The sequence below is a fragment of the Equus quagga genome, chromosome 16 (assembly GCF_021613505.1).
Source record: "Equus quagga isolate Etosha38 chromosome 16, UCLA_HA_Equagga_1.0, whole genome shotgun sequence".
In the NCBI taxonomy this organism is placed as follows: Eukaryota; Metazoa; Chordata; class Mammalia; order Perissodactyla; family Equidae; genus Equus; species Equus quagga.
In genome coordinates, this window is record NC_060282.1 from 2,444,323 (window position 1) to 2,458,441 (window position 14,119).

A 14,119-nucleotide genomic window follows, 5' to 3' on the forward strand; every position below is an offset into this window, starting at 1 on the left:
GAGGTGCGGGGGCCATGGGGAGAGGGAGGGAGGTGCAGGGGGCCACGGGGGGAGCTATGGGGGCCACAGGTGGGAAGGACATGTAGGGGCCACAGGCGGGAAGGAGGTGCGGGGGCCATGGGGAGAGGGAGGGAGGTGCGGGGGGCCACGGGGGGAGCTATGGGGACCACAGGTGGGAAGGAGGTGTGGGGGCCACAGGCGGGAAGGAGGTGCGGGGGCCATAGGGAGAGGGAGGGAGGTGCGGGGGCCACGGGGGGAGGTGTAGGGACCATGGGGGGAGGTGTGAGGGTCATTGAGGGGAGGTGTGGAGGCCACAAGAGGGAAGGGGGTGCGGGGGCCACAGGAGGGAAGGGAGTGCGGGGCCCATGGAGGGAGATGTGGGGGTCATAGGGGGGAGGTGCGGGGGCTATTGGGGGGAGGTGAAGGAGCCATGTGGGGGAGGCATAGGGGCCATGGGGCAGGGAAGTGCAGGGGGCCACGGTGGGAAGTGTGGGGGCCATGGGGGAGGAGGTGCGGGGACCACAGGGGAGGTACAGCAAAGGGAACAGAGGACTCAGTGGCATCAGCAACTGTGTAGCTAATCCTGAGGGGACATACCATAAGCCTCCACGGTTTTCCAGTGGTCTCTTGGCCACCTCCGAGGAAAAGGTCGCTTTCACACACCACCATCTTCAGCCCACACCCTCTCGGCTGGTGTAGGGTCTCCATTCTGTCTCACTCCCCTCTCCCTTCCTGCATGGGTGACTGTCCCGCCGCCCCCCATATGCCACATGCTGTGTGGCCGAGGGGCCAGTGTCAGGGACCTGGGGCCCGCCTCTGTCTGCTGGGGCACCCACCTGTCACATGGCGCCCAGCTCTTGGGATCTTGCCATGTGCTCATCCCGGCTGGCACAGGCCCCCCTGCCCACCACTGCTGTAAGGGGGCCTGTAGGGATAGAGGAGGGGCCATCGGGCTGCAGCTTGAGGGGTCTGGATGCTTCTCTGGTGTCTGCTGAGCCCAAAGCCAGGCTGGTGCCCTTCCCTCGCCCCCCTCGGTGTGTGCACCCGCAGGAGGCCTGAGGCAGGGTTTTCCCAGGTGTCACTGAGTCCAGAGAGGCAGTGCTCAACCCCAGGCAGGCGAGGGGCTCGTCTTTTCAGTTCCTTCTGGGTCACACTCAGAGCCATAAACTGAGGGGCTGGGGGAGACTGGGCCCGGCCTCCCATGTTGCTGGGTCTGGAGGTGGGAGCCTCGTCAGGGCCCGCAGGGGCCTGCCAGGGGCCTGCCAGGGGCCTAGGTTCCCCAGCCGTGGTTCCAGGGCCATGTCTGCAGCCACCCTGATCCCCCAGGTTCCCTTGAGTGACCTCTGGGGCCTTTGCACAGGGTGCCCTTCCTGGGTCTCCTTGGGGTGTGGCCTGGCTGCTGCCCTCACATGGCTCATGTGCGTGTGGGGTGAGGGTCCTGGCTGTGGCTGACTCCCCGGAGCTCACCGTGTCCTTCTCTCTCTTTCCTTACCCCTCTCGCTCACTGTGCTGCCCCGTGTGCTTGTGTCTGTCTGTCCCTCTCCGGCCCCTCTTGTCTCCCGCCTCTTTTGCTCTCTGCCTCTTTCCTTCCTGTTGGCCCTTCTCCTGCTCTTTCTCCATGTGTCCCCTCCCCTCTCTGTGCTGTCCCCCCTTTCTGCTTCTCCCTGCCTCTCTGTGACCTTGCCCTCCATCCTGGGGCCCTGCTCGCTGTCCTCTCTCCTCCCCCCTCGGCCCTCCTCCACTTGCACCCTGTCCCACCTCAGGCACTCGGCGCAGCAGGAGACCAACAGCACAGTGGCCGCCAGCACCAGCGCCGTGAAGCAGATGACGGAGCTCCTGCGGGGCTGCTCCCGGGTACGCTTCTTGGAGATAGGAGGGTGGGGTGGGGACATGTGGGAGGGGTGTGGGGGGGATGGATGTGCCGTGATGCTCAGGCTGGCCTACGACTCGGCCTTCACGGCCGCACGGTCAGAACTCGACGTATTGAGTCGTTCATGCAGCAGCTGTTGCTTGGGCACCCACCATTTGCCAGGGGCGGTGTGGGTGCTGGGGGTCCCTGCCCTCCTGGCCGGGCTCCTCTGAATGGAGATTGATGACACGCCCTTCCCCGTCACCCACCCAGCCACCTCCTTGTCCCTTGTGCCACCTCCTTGTGCCCTCCCTGTCACTGCAGTCGCCTCCTCACCAACCCCGTCCTCATCAGACCACAGAGGTTATCACCACGGTCATGGCTGCCACCATACCTGGCGCCACAGCCCCCTTCACAGCCCTGATCCTCCCCCCCGCCCCCACACCCAGTCCTCTCCCCCACCACCCTGCCCCTCTCCCACCACCGAGTCCCTCCCCTATCACCCCAGCTCCTCCCCCGTTGCTGCTGTCGCCGCCTCCATTGGCCTCTCACATCCCTTCCCTTGCCCCAGTCTTTATCTGCACTCTACCCGATTCCGCAAAGATTAGGGGACACTTGTCACAAAACATTAAATACCGTTAAAACTGCAAACGTAGAGAGGAGTTTCCTTCCATAAGTAAAGTTGTATTTGTTACCTGTTCATTCACGTGTTGCCCATGGCTACTTTCCAGCTGCCAGGGCAGAGCTGAGTAGTTGCGACAGCGACTTTCTGGCCTGCAGATCCCAAAATACTGAAGTCGGCTCCTTACAGAGGAAAGCTCTGACCCCGGGTGTGTCAGATGCACTGATGTGGTGCAGCCCCAGCAGGAGGCTGGCCGCCAGTGAACAGGCGTGGAGCGCTAACACTGCTCAGCCTGGGCCGGCCGCTGAGACGTGCTGCGCGCGGGGCCAGAGGCGGAAGAGTGTGCGTGTGGGTCTGTCGATAGGAGATGCCCGAGCTGCAGGGCTGCGGGCTCAGAGCTGGAGGCGGCCTGGGCTGGAGTCGGAGCTGGGGTTGCCGGCAGAAGGACGTGGGGAGCTGTTGGGGATGATGGACTTGTTCCCAAACCAGGTGGTGGTGATGGTTATACAACTGAAGCTATTCAACTACACAGTCAAAATGGATGGATTTTACTTAAAGTATAAACACTACTTTAATGAAAAATGTACACCTAGGTCCCAAAGTTGAGTTACACTTTGGTCAAAAAAATACTCCGAAAGGGGCTGGGCCGGTGGCGCAGTGGTTAGGTTAGCATGTTCCGCTTTGGTGGCCCGGGGTTCAGATCCTGGGTGCGGACGTGGCACTGCTTGGCAAGCCATGCTGTGGTAGGTGTCCCACATATAAAGTAGAAGATGGGCACAGATGTTAGCTCAGGGCCAGTCTTCCTCAGCAAAAAGAGGAGGATTGGCGGCAGATGTTAGCTCTGGCTTAATCTTCCTCAGCAAAAAAAATACACTGAAAGAAATGTCATAGAAACGGGAGTCAGTTTTCTGCAGACCATGGGGCACAGAGCATGCCTGTCTTAGCTCAGGACAGAAGCCGCGGAGCTGTGCTCTGAGTGCCTGGCGCCGCTCTGCTCATGATTTAATGATCGTGGTGTGGGTTGTTGTTCAGGATGAGAGTCGGGCGCCTGGCCTGGACTCGGGTGGAAGTCAGTGCCTGTGGCTCTTCACGTGAGCAGCCTCGCCCCACAGGGCCCGGTGTCTGCAGCGGGCTGTCGTGTTGGTCTTCAGGCGAGGCCTCTGCGCCTGTAGCTCTGTTCTCTGTTCCTTTGCCCATGCCTGCCTTCATCCAGTCGCTCCTTTACCCCTTCATCCTGAGTTAGACGACGTGCCGTGCTGGCTCTCAGGCTGCGGTGACTGGCGATCCTGAGAGGTGTCTGTGTGGAGCGAGGCAGTCAGTTCACGTGGGCTGTTTTCCCGGGAAGTTGATGCCTCGTTCAGTCCGGTTCAGTGTACGCTGATTCTGGGCCCACTCTGTCTTCGACTTTGTGGGGTATGGACACTTAGATAAGACGCTGCCCTTTAAGTTGTGGAACGAGGTCGAGGCCGTAACAGCCCCCCCGCCCCCCTGGCATCAGAGGTCTACCCCAGGCCAGGCGCTGCGCGGAATCTTTGCTTCACTGTCTCCCTTAGTCTTCCTGGCACTGCAGTCGGCGTTCCTGCCTCCTTTTCACAGGGAAGGAAGCTGAGGTTTGGACAGGGTCCTGCCCAAACCACCCAGCCAGGCAGGAGCTCCAGCCGCATGTGAACTCTGGGCCTTCTGGGTTCAGAGCCCAAGTTCTCACCTCTGTGTATGCCATGAGGGCCAGGAAGTCAGAGCTTGAGCTCCTTGGGCATTCAGAGGGATCACTTTCAGCCTAATATATCCTTCCTTCTTTCCGTCCAACCTCCAGCCCTGTCTGTGCATCCACTACTTACCCACCCATCTACCCACCTATCCCACCCTTCTAAGAACTCAAAAAACGTTTGTTGAACACCTGTGCTGTGCCAGATGCTGGCAGAAGGATACAAATGAGGTCCCCCTTTGAGGGTGTCACGGTCCTGTGGGAGGACAGCTTGGCCGGGCAGGGCTGGCCTTGCTCACTGCTCTCGAGGAAGAAGGGCTGTGCTGGTGCCGGGGAGCTGAGGGACTGGAGCGCTGGGGAGGGTTTGCTCAAAAGTGCTGAAGAGCTCCCCGGGCTCTTAGCTCTGTCCTGGGGCACATATGTGGGGCCGACTACAGAAGCCTGACCCGGGTGCTGAGATGGGCTCTACGGAGCTGCAGCCATCATGGAATCATCAGGTCCAGAGACCATCGAGTGCCTGTGAAAGGTGTGCCTTGGAAAGCGGGTCTCACTGAAATGTGGCTAGCCTGCTGGCGCAGCCGTGGCCCGTTCTCATCTGTGGGCTTGCATGGTGGTGTGTGGTGGCAGTGGAGGAGTGGGCACCATGCCCAGGGGCCAAGTTCACACTGGAACTACACAGAACCCCCCCAGGGAGGGTGGCCTTAGCCTGTGACTTGAGAATGGCCAGGGCCCTCCTGGGAGATGATGAGAGGTGCTGGGCGCAGGAGGGAGCATGAGCTTTTGTCTGTATCCTGGTCCAAGGGCCCTGGGCACCCATGTGGCTTCATCTGTGCCAGTGCCGCATACGAGAGATGAGGGGTTGGGGCCCCTAATGGCCTGGTGGTGTTCACGCTAGATGAGAGCGGCAGTGCCAGGTCCCAGCCCTTGTTTGTTTGTTCCCTCTTTTGACAGTATGTCTTGAGCATCAGCTCTGTGCTAGGCATCATTCTGGGCCCTGGGGTACAGCGGCAAACAAGACAGTCGAGGTCTCGTTCCAGCAGGAGGATAGGGGCCCTGCAGAGGGGAGGGAGGGTGCGAGGGCTGAGATTTTGGTGGCAGGAGGGATGGTCTGACGGCTGCGGTTCTGACACTGGTGATGAGATGCAGTCCTGCATGTGATGAGGTGCGTGGGCTCTGGGATCAGAGGCCTGGCCTCAGGGTCTGGACCCACCACCTGTGTGGCCTTGAACAGGCCACTTAGAACTTGAGGCCAAGGTCTCCTGAGCTGTCAGATGGGGATCACAACTCTTCTCACTAAGTGGGCTGTTATGGAGACCACACAGGCATGTCGTGTTAGAGCTGTGCCTGGCTCAGTGGTCAGGGTTGAAGACATGTGAGATTGGGCGGTGATGGTGTCCGCAGACGCCGCCTGTGTCTGTGGAGCCTGTGCTGGCTTTTGAAGGGGTGAGGTGATGGCACTGGGTTGATGAAGGACATGGGGATGAGCCCAGTTCTAACTGCTGAGGAGGCAATGACAGCAGTGAGGGTCATGGTGGACGGAGAGGGGAGCCTGGGGAAGGTGCTGCCAGGAGGAACAGACGGTGCTAAGGGTGTCAGGAACTGAAACATGTAGAGATGGAGGGGGCTCGGGCGCAGGACAAAGCCCCAGCCGTCTGTCTCAGCCACTCTCTCTCTGCAGCAGGAGCGTCTTCAGCTGGACCGCCTGAGAACTCAGCTCTCAGATGCTATTCAGCGCTATGGAGTGGTGCAAAAGGTGAGCTGCCCTCACGGGAGGGTGCTGGCCACCTGGGGTGGGCCTCGGTCTCTTGAGCACCCACTCTGGCTATCTTGTCCATGGGTTGGCCTGGTCCTGTCCCCCAGAGCAGAGGAAGGGCTGGCCTTGTGGACGTTTGACAGTCACCAGAATCCTGCTGGCACAGCCTTGGGGTGTGTGCAGTGAAGGGTGTTTACCTTTTGCTGCTGCCTATGAGGCATCCTCATGGCGGCTCCTTGGAGATGGGAAGAACAGGTGTCACCATTCTGCCAGGCGAGGAGACTGAAGCCCCTAGAGTTTATGTGCATGGAAGGAGGCTACCCAGCAGAGGGTCGGCAGAGCCTGGCCAAGCCCCCTGCTGTCCCGAGTCCTGGGGCAGCTGCGTTCTCTCTGGGAGCTGAAGGCTTTGCTGTCACCTGCTGTCCCGTGTTCCTTATTTAGTTTACCTGACTGTTCTCCTCTCCTCCTTCCCTTTTCTCTTCTTCCTGTCTCCTCCTCTTGTACTTTTTCCAACAGAAAATTGCAGAGAAGTCCAGAGCACTGCTTCCCACAGCGCAGAGGGGTGGCAAACAGGTGAGTGCTGAGTATTTGCTGTGGTCGCTGGGCGTTGAGGGGCAATGCAGAGGCCAGGGCCCTTGGTGCTCCAGGGAAAAGCAGGAGGACCTGAGGACAGGGGCCCCTGATAAATAACCTTTGAAAAATAGGCGTTTCAGTCTTAGGTCTCTGGCCTGGGCTCGACACAGGGTAAGCTCCCAAATAATGATTGCTGACGGTTCCTCTTGCTGTGCAGGACTAACTGGTGTCAGACCAACCCTCCTGTGAGTAGAAACTGATAGGAAACCCAGAAAAGAGGATAATTGGAGTCCTAGATGAACAGGAGGGAGAGAGAACGGACAGAAACAATATCTGAAGGGGAAATGGTTGAGAATTTTCCAAAACTGTCCAAGTACTTGAAGCCACCGACTGAAGAAGCTCTATGACAAGTAGGAGAAATTCATCCTGTTTCTTAAAGACCACCCTTAGTCGCATTGTAATAAAATGTTGAAAACAAAGACGAAGTAACTTTTTCACATCAGATTAAAGCCTGGGAAAAGTCACGTGATTTTAAAGGAGTACAGGACTGACAGCAGACTCCGTAAAGGAGACAGTGGAAGTCAGAAGGCAGTGGAAAGACGTCCTCAAAGGAAATGACTACGACCCCAGGCTCTGCATCTGGGGAGGCATTTTTGTGAAATGAAAACATTTTTAGAGAAACGAAACTAAGAGAATTTGTCATCAAGAGAACTCTCTAAAGTAGAAAAAGGAAAATGATCTCAGATGGAGGCACAATAATGGAGGAAGGAATGAGGAGCACTGAGAACAGTAAAATGTGGATGCACCTAAATTCGTGTTGACTGTTGAATAATAATAATAATGACTTGTGGGGTTCGAGATATGCAGCAAATGCAAATACCCGGACAGCATATGCAGAACACACAAGGGATTTAAATGGTGTTAAAGTGTTGTAATGTCCTTGTGTCACCAGAGAAATGACAGAAATACTAAAGGTAGACTAATAAGCCAACGAGGCATGTTGCACTAGGTGGGTAATACCAAAAGGACAACACAGGAGTATACACTGTAAAATAAGTTAATAGAGAGGAACATGCGAAGTAATAAAACGAAAACTTGGTTAATTTAAAAGAAAGCAAAATAAAAGTAAAATCAACAAAAACAGTTGGGAAAAATAGGAAACAAATTATAAGATGGTAGATTTATAACATTTATAGTTATAGTAAAATAGACTGACCCCTCCAATTAAAAGGCACAGATTATCAGACAAAAGGAAAAAACTATCTAGTGTTTACAAGAGGCACACGTTAAAGATAAATCCAGAAAAATGTTGAAAGTAAAAGGATGGGAAAAAAATATACTGTGAAACTACTAACCAAAAGAAAACTGGTCAGCTGTATTAATATTAGAATCAGTAGATTTCACGTGGAGAAGGTATTGCTGGGGATAAAGAGGTGTTTCATAAGGATAAAATGTTAATTCGAATGGAAGATACAATTCTAAATTTGTATGTACCCAATAATGTAACCTCAAAATATGTAAAGCAAAACTGACAGTAATAAAAGGAAAAATAGTAAATCCACAATCATAGTTGGAGATTTTGACACCTCTCTCTAAATGACTGATAAAATAAACTGAAAAAAATTTAGTAAGGATATAAAAGATTTAACCAATGCTTTTAATCAATACACTTTGAACTAATGGCTATTCATGACACCATAACCAACCACAGAATATATATTTCTGTCAAATGCACATAATGCTTCTGCTGGACTATAAGGTAGGTCTCAACAGACTCCAGAGGATTGGCATAATGCTGCATGTGTTCTCTAACCAGAGTGCAATGAAACTAGAATTTGACAACGAAAACAAAATTGCCAGGGGTTGAGAATGTAAAGAATACAATTTGATGAAATAACCCATTGAATCCAAGAAGAAATCACAGTGGAAATTAGAAATAATCTTGAACTGAACAAAAATGAAAATGTAGCAAATGAAAACTTGTGGGATGCAGCTAAAGCAGTGCTTAGAGGGAAATTTTTAGCTTTAAACACATTTATTAGAGGAATGTGAAAATCAGTCATCTAGTTCTTGATCTCAAGAAGCTAGAAAACAACAAGAACAAATTAAATCCAAAGAAAATATACAGGAAAAAGCACAAATCAATGAAATATAAAACACATTCACAGTAGACAAATTCAATAAAGCCAAAAGTTGGTTCTTTAGAAGGATTAATAAAATTGTGGAACCCTTACAACATTAATCAAGATACAGAGAGAAAAAACAAATTACTAGTATTAGGAATGAAAGTGGCTATATCATTACAGATCCTACTAATTAGAAAAAAAGTAATATGAAGATATTATACATAACTTTATGCCAATGAATTTGATAACTTAGATGAAGTATAAATTTTTTAGACAAAGGTAACTTACCAAGATGTATAGAAAACCTAGAGAGCCCGATATTCATCAAAGAAATGAAATCCCTGATTCAAAAGATCCCACCAAGAAAACTGCAGATCTGGATGGCTTTACTGACAAATTCGTCCCAATATTTGAGGAATAAATAGTACCAGTTCACACAGACTCTTACAGAGAATATAAAGAAACGGATGACATCCCACCTCACTTGATGAGGCCTGAAATCCCTTGATTCCAGATTCTTAGAGGACATCACACGGAGGAACATGACATTCTCTCTTGGGCATACAAGCAAAAATCCTAGCCAAATATTATTAATAATAATGAGCTACATCTGGCAATATATAAAAAAAGGTAATACATCATTATAAAGTAGGCTTTATTCTAGAGATCCAAGGTTGGTTTACATTCAGAAATAATTGGTGTAATTCACCATGTTAATAGAATAAGTAAGAAAATCTACATGATCGTTTCAGTAGGTACAGAAGAGTGTTTGGTGAAATTCAGCACCCACCCAGGGGGCTCAAAACTCTCAGCAAACTAGCAATAGATAGGAGGGCCCTTGATCTGAGAGGGGTCTTCGAAAGTCCTACTGTTAGCGCCCCTCTTACTGTCTTTTCTCCTGAGAGTGAGGGCGAGACATGGAGTCTGGTGCTAGTCCTTCTGTTCCTCATTGTGCCAGAGGGCTTATTTGGTGCAGTAAGGCAAGAAGAAGAAAGAAGAGGAAGAGACTGCCTCGCAGACAGCATGGTTGTGTGACTAGAGAATGTGGGTGAATGTGCAGATAATGTAGCATTAATGCTAAGTGGCTGTGACAGGATGACTGGCATCAGGTCGGTATACAAGGAGACATCGTCTGTGCTGTCGGAAGACGATTTGGAAATGAAATGTGGAGAGTGGTACTGTTTGTAACAGCATCAAAACTAGGAAGAAGCGTCTATTTGGGAAAACATTAAACATTAGGAGAAATTACAGAAGATCTGAATAACGGAGGGGTATACCATGTTTATAGGGTGGAAAACTCAACACTTAGAGATGTCAGTCTCGCCGAGTGGACCTGCAGACGCAGTGCAATCCAGACACAGACCCCAGCCGGCTTTGAGCTTGTGTGGGAATGGTTAAGCTGAGTCCAAAATGTATATGGAAATCTAAAAGGCCCAAAATAGCGAAGACAGTTTTGAAGAACAAAACTGGAGGATTTACACTCCCAGGCAGCGGAACGCAGTATGAGACTGGAGGAGTTGAAGGTGTGGGATTTGTTGGAGGCTCGATGAGCAGACCAGTGGGAGCAGAATCGGATGTAGATGCGGACCCGCATGCACGTGCTCACCGGGTTTGTGCAAGGTGTCCTCGTGCAGTGGGAATGGAAGGCTTGTTCTGGGCTCCATACTGGATCAGCTGGATATTTGAGTGGAGCGAATGGCAAGTACCAGTCCAACCCCCTGGCCCTCCAACCCCCTGCCCCCTGCATCTCAGGACCGGGGTCACTGATGCACCTGCGGTTTCCTCACCGAGAGAGACCACAAGATCAGCTTCCACAGTGGGCGTGGTCCCCTGTGGCCAGCAGGTCCCTCCTGGTGGCCGACACAGGGCCCCTGACCTGCTCACACCCCGCTTGTACCGCAGCAGAGGGACCTGGTCCCTTCCCTGCAGGGGACAGATAAAGTAGTGGGTTGGCCAGGTGCTGGACGACGCACATGCTGTAGCAGAACAAAGGAGGGTGCCCTGGGTCTGAAGAAGGCCAGACGTTCCCCCACAAGGCGGAGAGGCCAGCACAGCTGTGAGGGCTCCTGCTCCTGGTGAGGAAGTGCTCCAGGCCCACGGCCCATGCTTGTGTGGCTGAGGGGGCCGGAAGACTGCATGCTCAAGACTGCCATTCCCAGCAGATTTGTTACCCCAACTCGCCCCATGTACAAAAACACCCCAGCTGGATCACAGACCTAAATCCCAAAGATAAGGCAATGACGCTTCTAGAAGACGCCATAGGAGGCTATCTTCACATCTTTATGCTAAGCAACTGTTTCTTATGCAGACAAAAAAGTACTAACTATAAAGAAAAAGACTGATAAACTTGCCTTTGTTAGAATCAGTACACCCTTAAGAGAGTGAAGAGGCAACTCTCAGAGTGAGAGAAGGTATTTGCACGATGTCTGGAAAGGACTTACATCCATAATATATAAAGATCTCTTACAAATCAATAAGGGAAAGGCAGACAGCTCAATTCAAAGACATCAAAGGGCAAAAGGCTTAGGCAGGCACATCGCAAGAGGGGACGTCCTGATGGCTCGGGAGCCGTGAGCATGTGCTCAGCGGGAGCCACTGGAAGGCAGAGTGAGCCCACAGTGCTCTCTTACTGCACACCGCCTCATGCTCACCAAAATAACTAAAAAGAACAAATCCACAGTCTGTGCTGCCAAGGCCGACTCAGCACAGATTTCTTCCAGCGCCCTGTGTGCTCCAGCTGCAGCGGCAGAGGTGTGCGTCACCATCAAGGCCAGCAGGCAGTTCCCTAGTGGCATTTCCCCACCAGGCACAGGCCCGGAGCTGCCCCTGGCCTCTGGGCCCAGTTCCTTTATTTAATTTGGGGGCCGGGGGAAAGATTACTGCAGTCATGCTGGTTCTGGCATTCTGGGCTTGACAAGCCTCAAGAAACTTCGTCAGCCAACAGATAGTCATTTGCTAATTGGAGAAATCAGTGACCGGCCTTGGGTTACTTAACAGAGGCTGTCTTTCCCAAGCCTGTGCCTGCTTGCGTCCTGACCATGCCCTCCCCCCAGGGTCATTTTCCTGTGCCGATCCCAGGGCGGGCCACACTGAAGACTGCTGTGCATCCTCCCTGAATGCTGTCGGGGTGCCACCTCTTCCCACGGGAAAGCCCTCGCGGCCCGGCTCTCCAGCAGTCACGCTGCATTGTGGGTCTCCTCACTGTGCGTCAGAACGGGACCCAAACCCCTGGCCTTGCAGGGAGGAGAAAGCCGCCTTTGTTGGCCCCTCTGGAGCTGGAAAAGCATCACACGGCCGTCCCCTCCGCTGGCCCCAGCGCCTTGCCAGCAAAACCCTAATCCCGGCCTTGGAGCTAAAGACCCAAATTGGGCCTTTGTGAGGGGAATAAAGGGGAGCTTTCTGGTCCTCTCAGGAGAAGGGCTGTGGCGGGATCAGGGCGTCTAAGCCATCTCTTCCTCTGTGTCTCTGTCATGAGCCACTCGGGGCAGGCGGCCTGGTGCCTGTGGAGGGGAGAGCGTGCAGGGGAGCTTCAGCTGGAACCCCAAACTCCAGGGCGGTGACACGTCACATCCTGCGGCACTTCCTCTGGCTGGCACATCTGGTTCCTTGTGTCTGGTCGGTAGTGGTTACTGTGTGGGTGTGCCATCGGTTTTCCAGGCCCTTCTCCTATGGTAGGGACTTGAAGTTCCAAATGGGTGGGAGCGAGCATGCTGGTGTTTCCGTCCCTGGAGCACAGGCCAGGGCACCCCGGGCGCTCTTACCACGCGGCACGATTCCATTGACAGGGAAGCTTTTAGGAGCCTGTGTGGGGCGGCCCAGGCCGACGGCATCAGAGTGGGGGCAGGTCTCTGGAGCAGGACTGAGTGCCCCGTCCTGGAGCAGGCCGCTATTGGGAGGTGGTGGACATACTGGGCGCATGCCCTCGGCGTCCCCCGCCCAGGCAGGTGTCCCACGGCCCAAAACTCACTTGCAGACAGCACGGTTCTTCCTGTTCCCCGTCTGGGGTCTCACCTCTGTGTGCACCTCCTGATGCTGGTGAGGTTGGCTGGGGCCTCACCCCTGCATCTCGTTGGGACATGTCAGCCCATTTTATGAAGTGAAGCCTGGCTTGGAGAAGTTACAGAACCTGCCGGATCACACAGTCAGCAATGGAGTTAGCTTTTCCCATCCCCTCGCCGCCGTTGGCTGAGGGCGTGTGCGGTTAGCTGGAGAACAAGACACTGTCCCTTCTGGTGGGAGTGAGGCGTGTGCGGGCAGCTCCCGGCTGGGAGACAGGACGGTCAGAGTGTGGTGATGTGTGCTAAGTGTGCATCCTGGGCCTCGGGGTGTGGTCACTGTTCCCATCCTACAGACAGGACGCTGAGCCCCTGAGAATGTGTGCAACTCGCCCAGGCCTCCCTGTGGTGCCGGGGCTGGGCCAGGACCTGTGGTGACTCCACTCCGCAGAAGCTTGGTGGGGGCGGGGTCTGGCTCAGGGCCAGCCCCTCCCGCTCCCGCCGCCTGGCACTGCTGGCTTCCTCCCGCCAACGCCTGGAAGGGGAGGTGATAATTGCCGCCTTGGACGAGCAGCGCTTGGCAACAGAGTTTTTAGATCTTTTCTCTTACATTCATCTATCCACGTGTTCATGTATTTAAAGGCCTGTGCCGGCGCCCGGAGGAGAGGTCGCCTGTGTTAATGTGTCACGTAGGAAGGACATCGGCTTCGGAAGGAGAGCCGGGTTAGCCTGCGCTTCTCTGTGCGGCCAGACAGTCGCCCTCTTTAACTGAAAATGAGGGAGCCCGCCTCGCACAGCGGTGAGCGGAATGAGAGAGAGCGCCTGGTCCCACGCCTGGTCTGCCTGGCAGCCCCAGGGGCGGCAGTGGTGATGGCTGTCCATACTGTTGGTCCCGTTACCACCAGGGCCTCCCACAGGGCCCCACCTGGACATGCCCCTTTCCTCCGTGCAGTCGCACATGCGGCTGTCACAGCATCACACACCCACCCTTGCTGGCTTTTGTCACAAATGTGCTGAAATTCTGACCTGTGCGATTGGTTGTTTCTGTTCCTTGCCGAGTGCAGGGCAGCACATCCATGTGGGAGCTCTTGCTGTCCATCTGCTCTGTCCCCGGCCTGCGCAGGCATACCGTCATGGCCTCTGAAAGTGTTCAGGAGGGATGGGAGACCTTTCCCTGGGCTCCCCCTGCCACCGTGGCCCGGCCCGCAGGAGTGGGGCCTGTGGCAGGACGAACACAGTCCTGTAACTGCCACCTGCAGAACCCTGCTCACTGGGTCTGCAGGCCCAACCAGCCCAGTGGCCCCTGAAACCCCAGAGTCCCACACGGCACCTCTGCTGGCGTCAGCCTGGCTAGCGCTCTGCCACGAGACCACCCTGAGCTCACAGTGGGTATGAAGGTGGGCTTCCTTTCAGGCAAACCTCAGGGTCCCATGATGAAAGGACAGCAGAAAACAGGAGCCTCTGCAGCTCCTCCCAGAATGGTTGCCGTGGAGAGC

At 54.2% G+C, this 14,119-nt stretch overlaps 1 protein-coding gene across 15 annotated transcripts in view; it reads left to right on the forward strand.

The window, feature by feature from the left end:
- The window catches only part of TSNARE1 (t-SNARE domain containing 1), a 167,917-nt gene that overhangs the window by 72,988 nt on the left and 80,810 nt on the right, over nucleotides 1–14,119 (forward strand). For 14 of the 15 annotated variants that reach the window (XM_046642024.1, XM_046642025.1, XM_046642026.1 and 11 more), the window contains 3 exons: nucleotides 1,764–1,854; nucleotides 5,855–5,929; nucleotides 6,446–6,502. In XM_046642024.1, the coding sequence (XP_046497980.1) occupies nucleotides 1,764–1,854; nucleotides 5,855–5,929; nucleotides 6,446–6,502 (223 nt within the window). The remainder of the gene's footprint in view (nucleotides 1–1,763; nucleotides 1,855–5,854; nucleotides 5,930–6,445; nucleotides 6,503–14,119) is intronic. The other variant, XM_046642018.1, reaches the window with a different exon arrangement.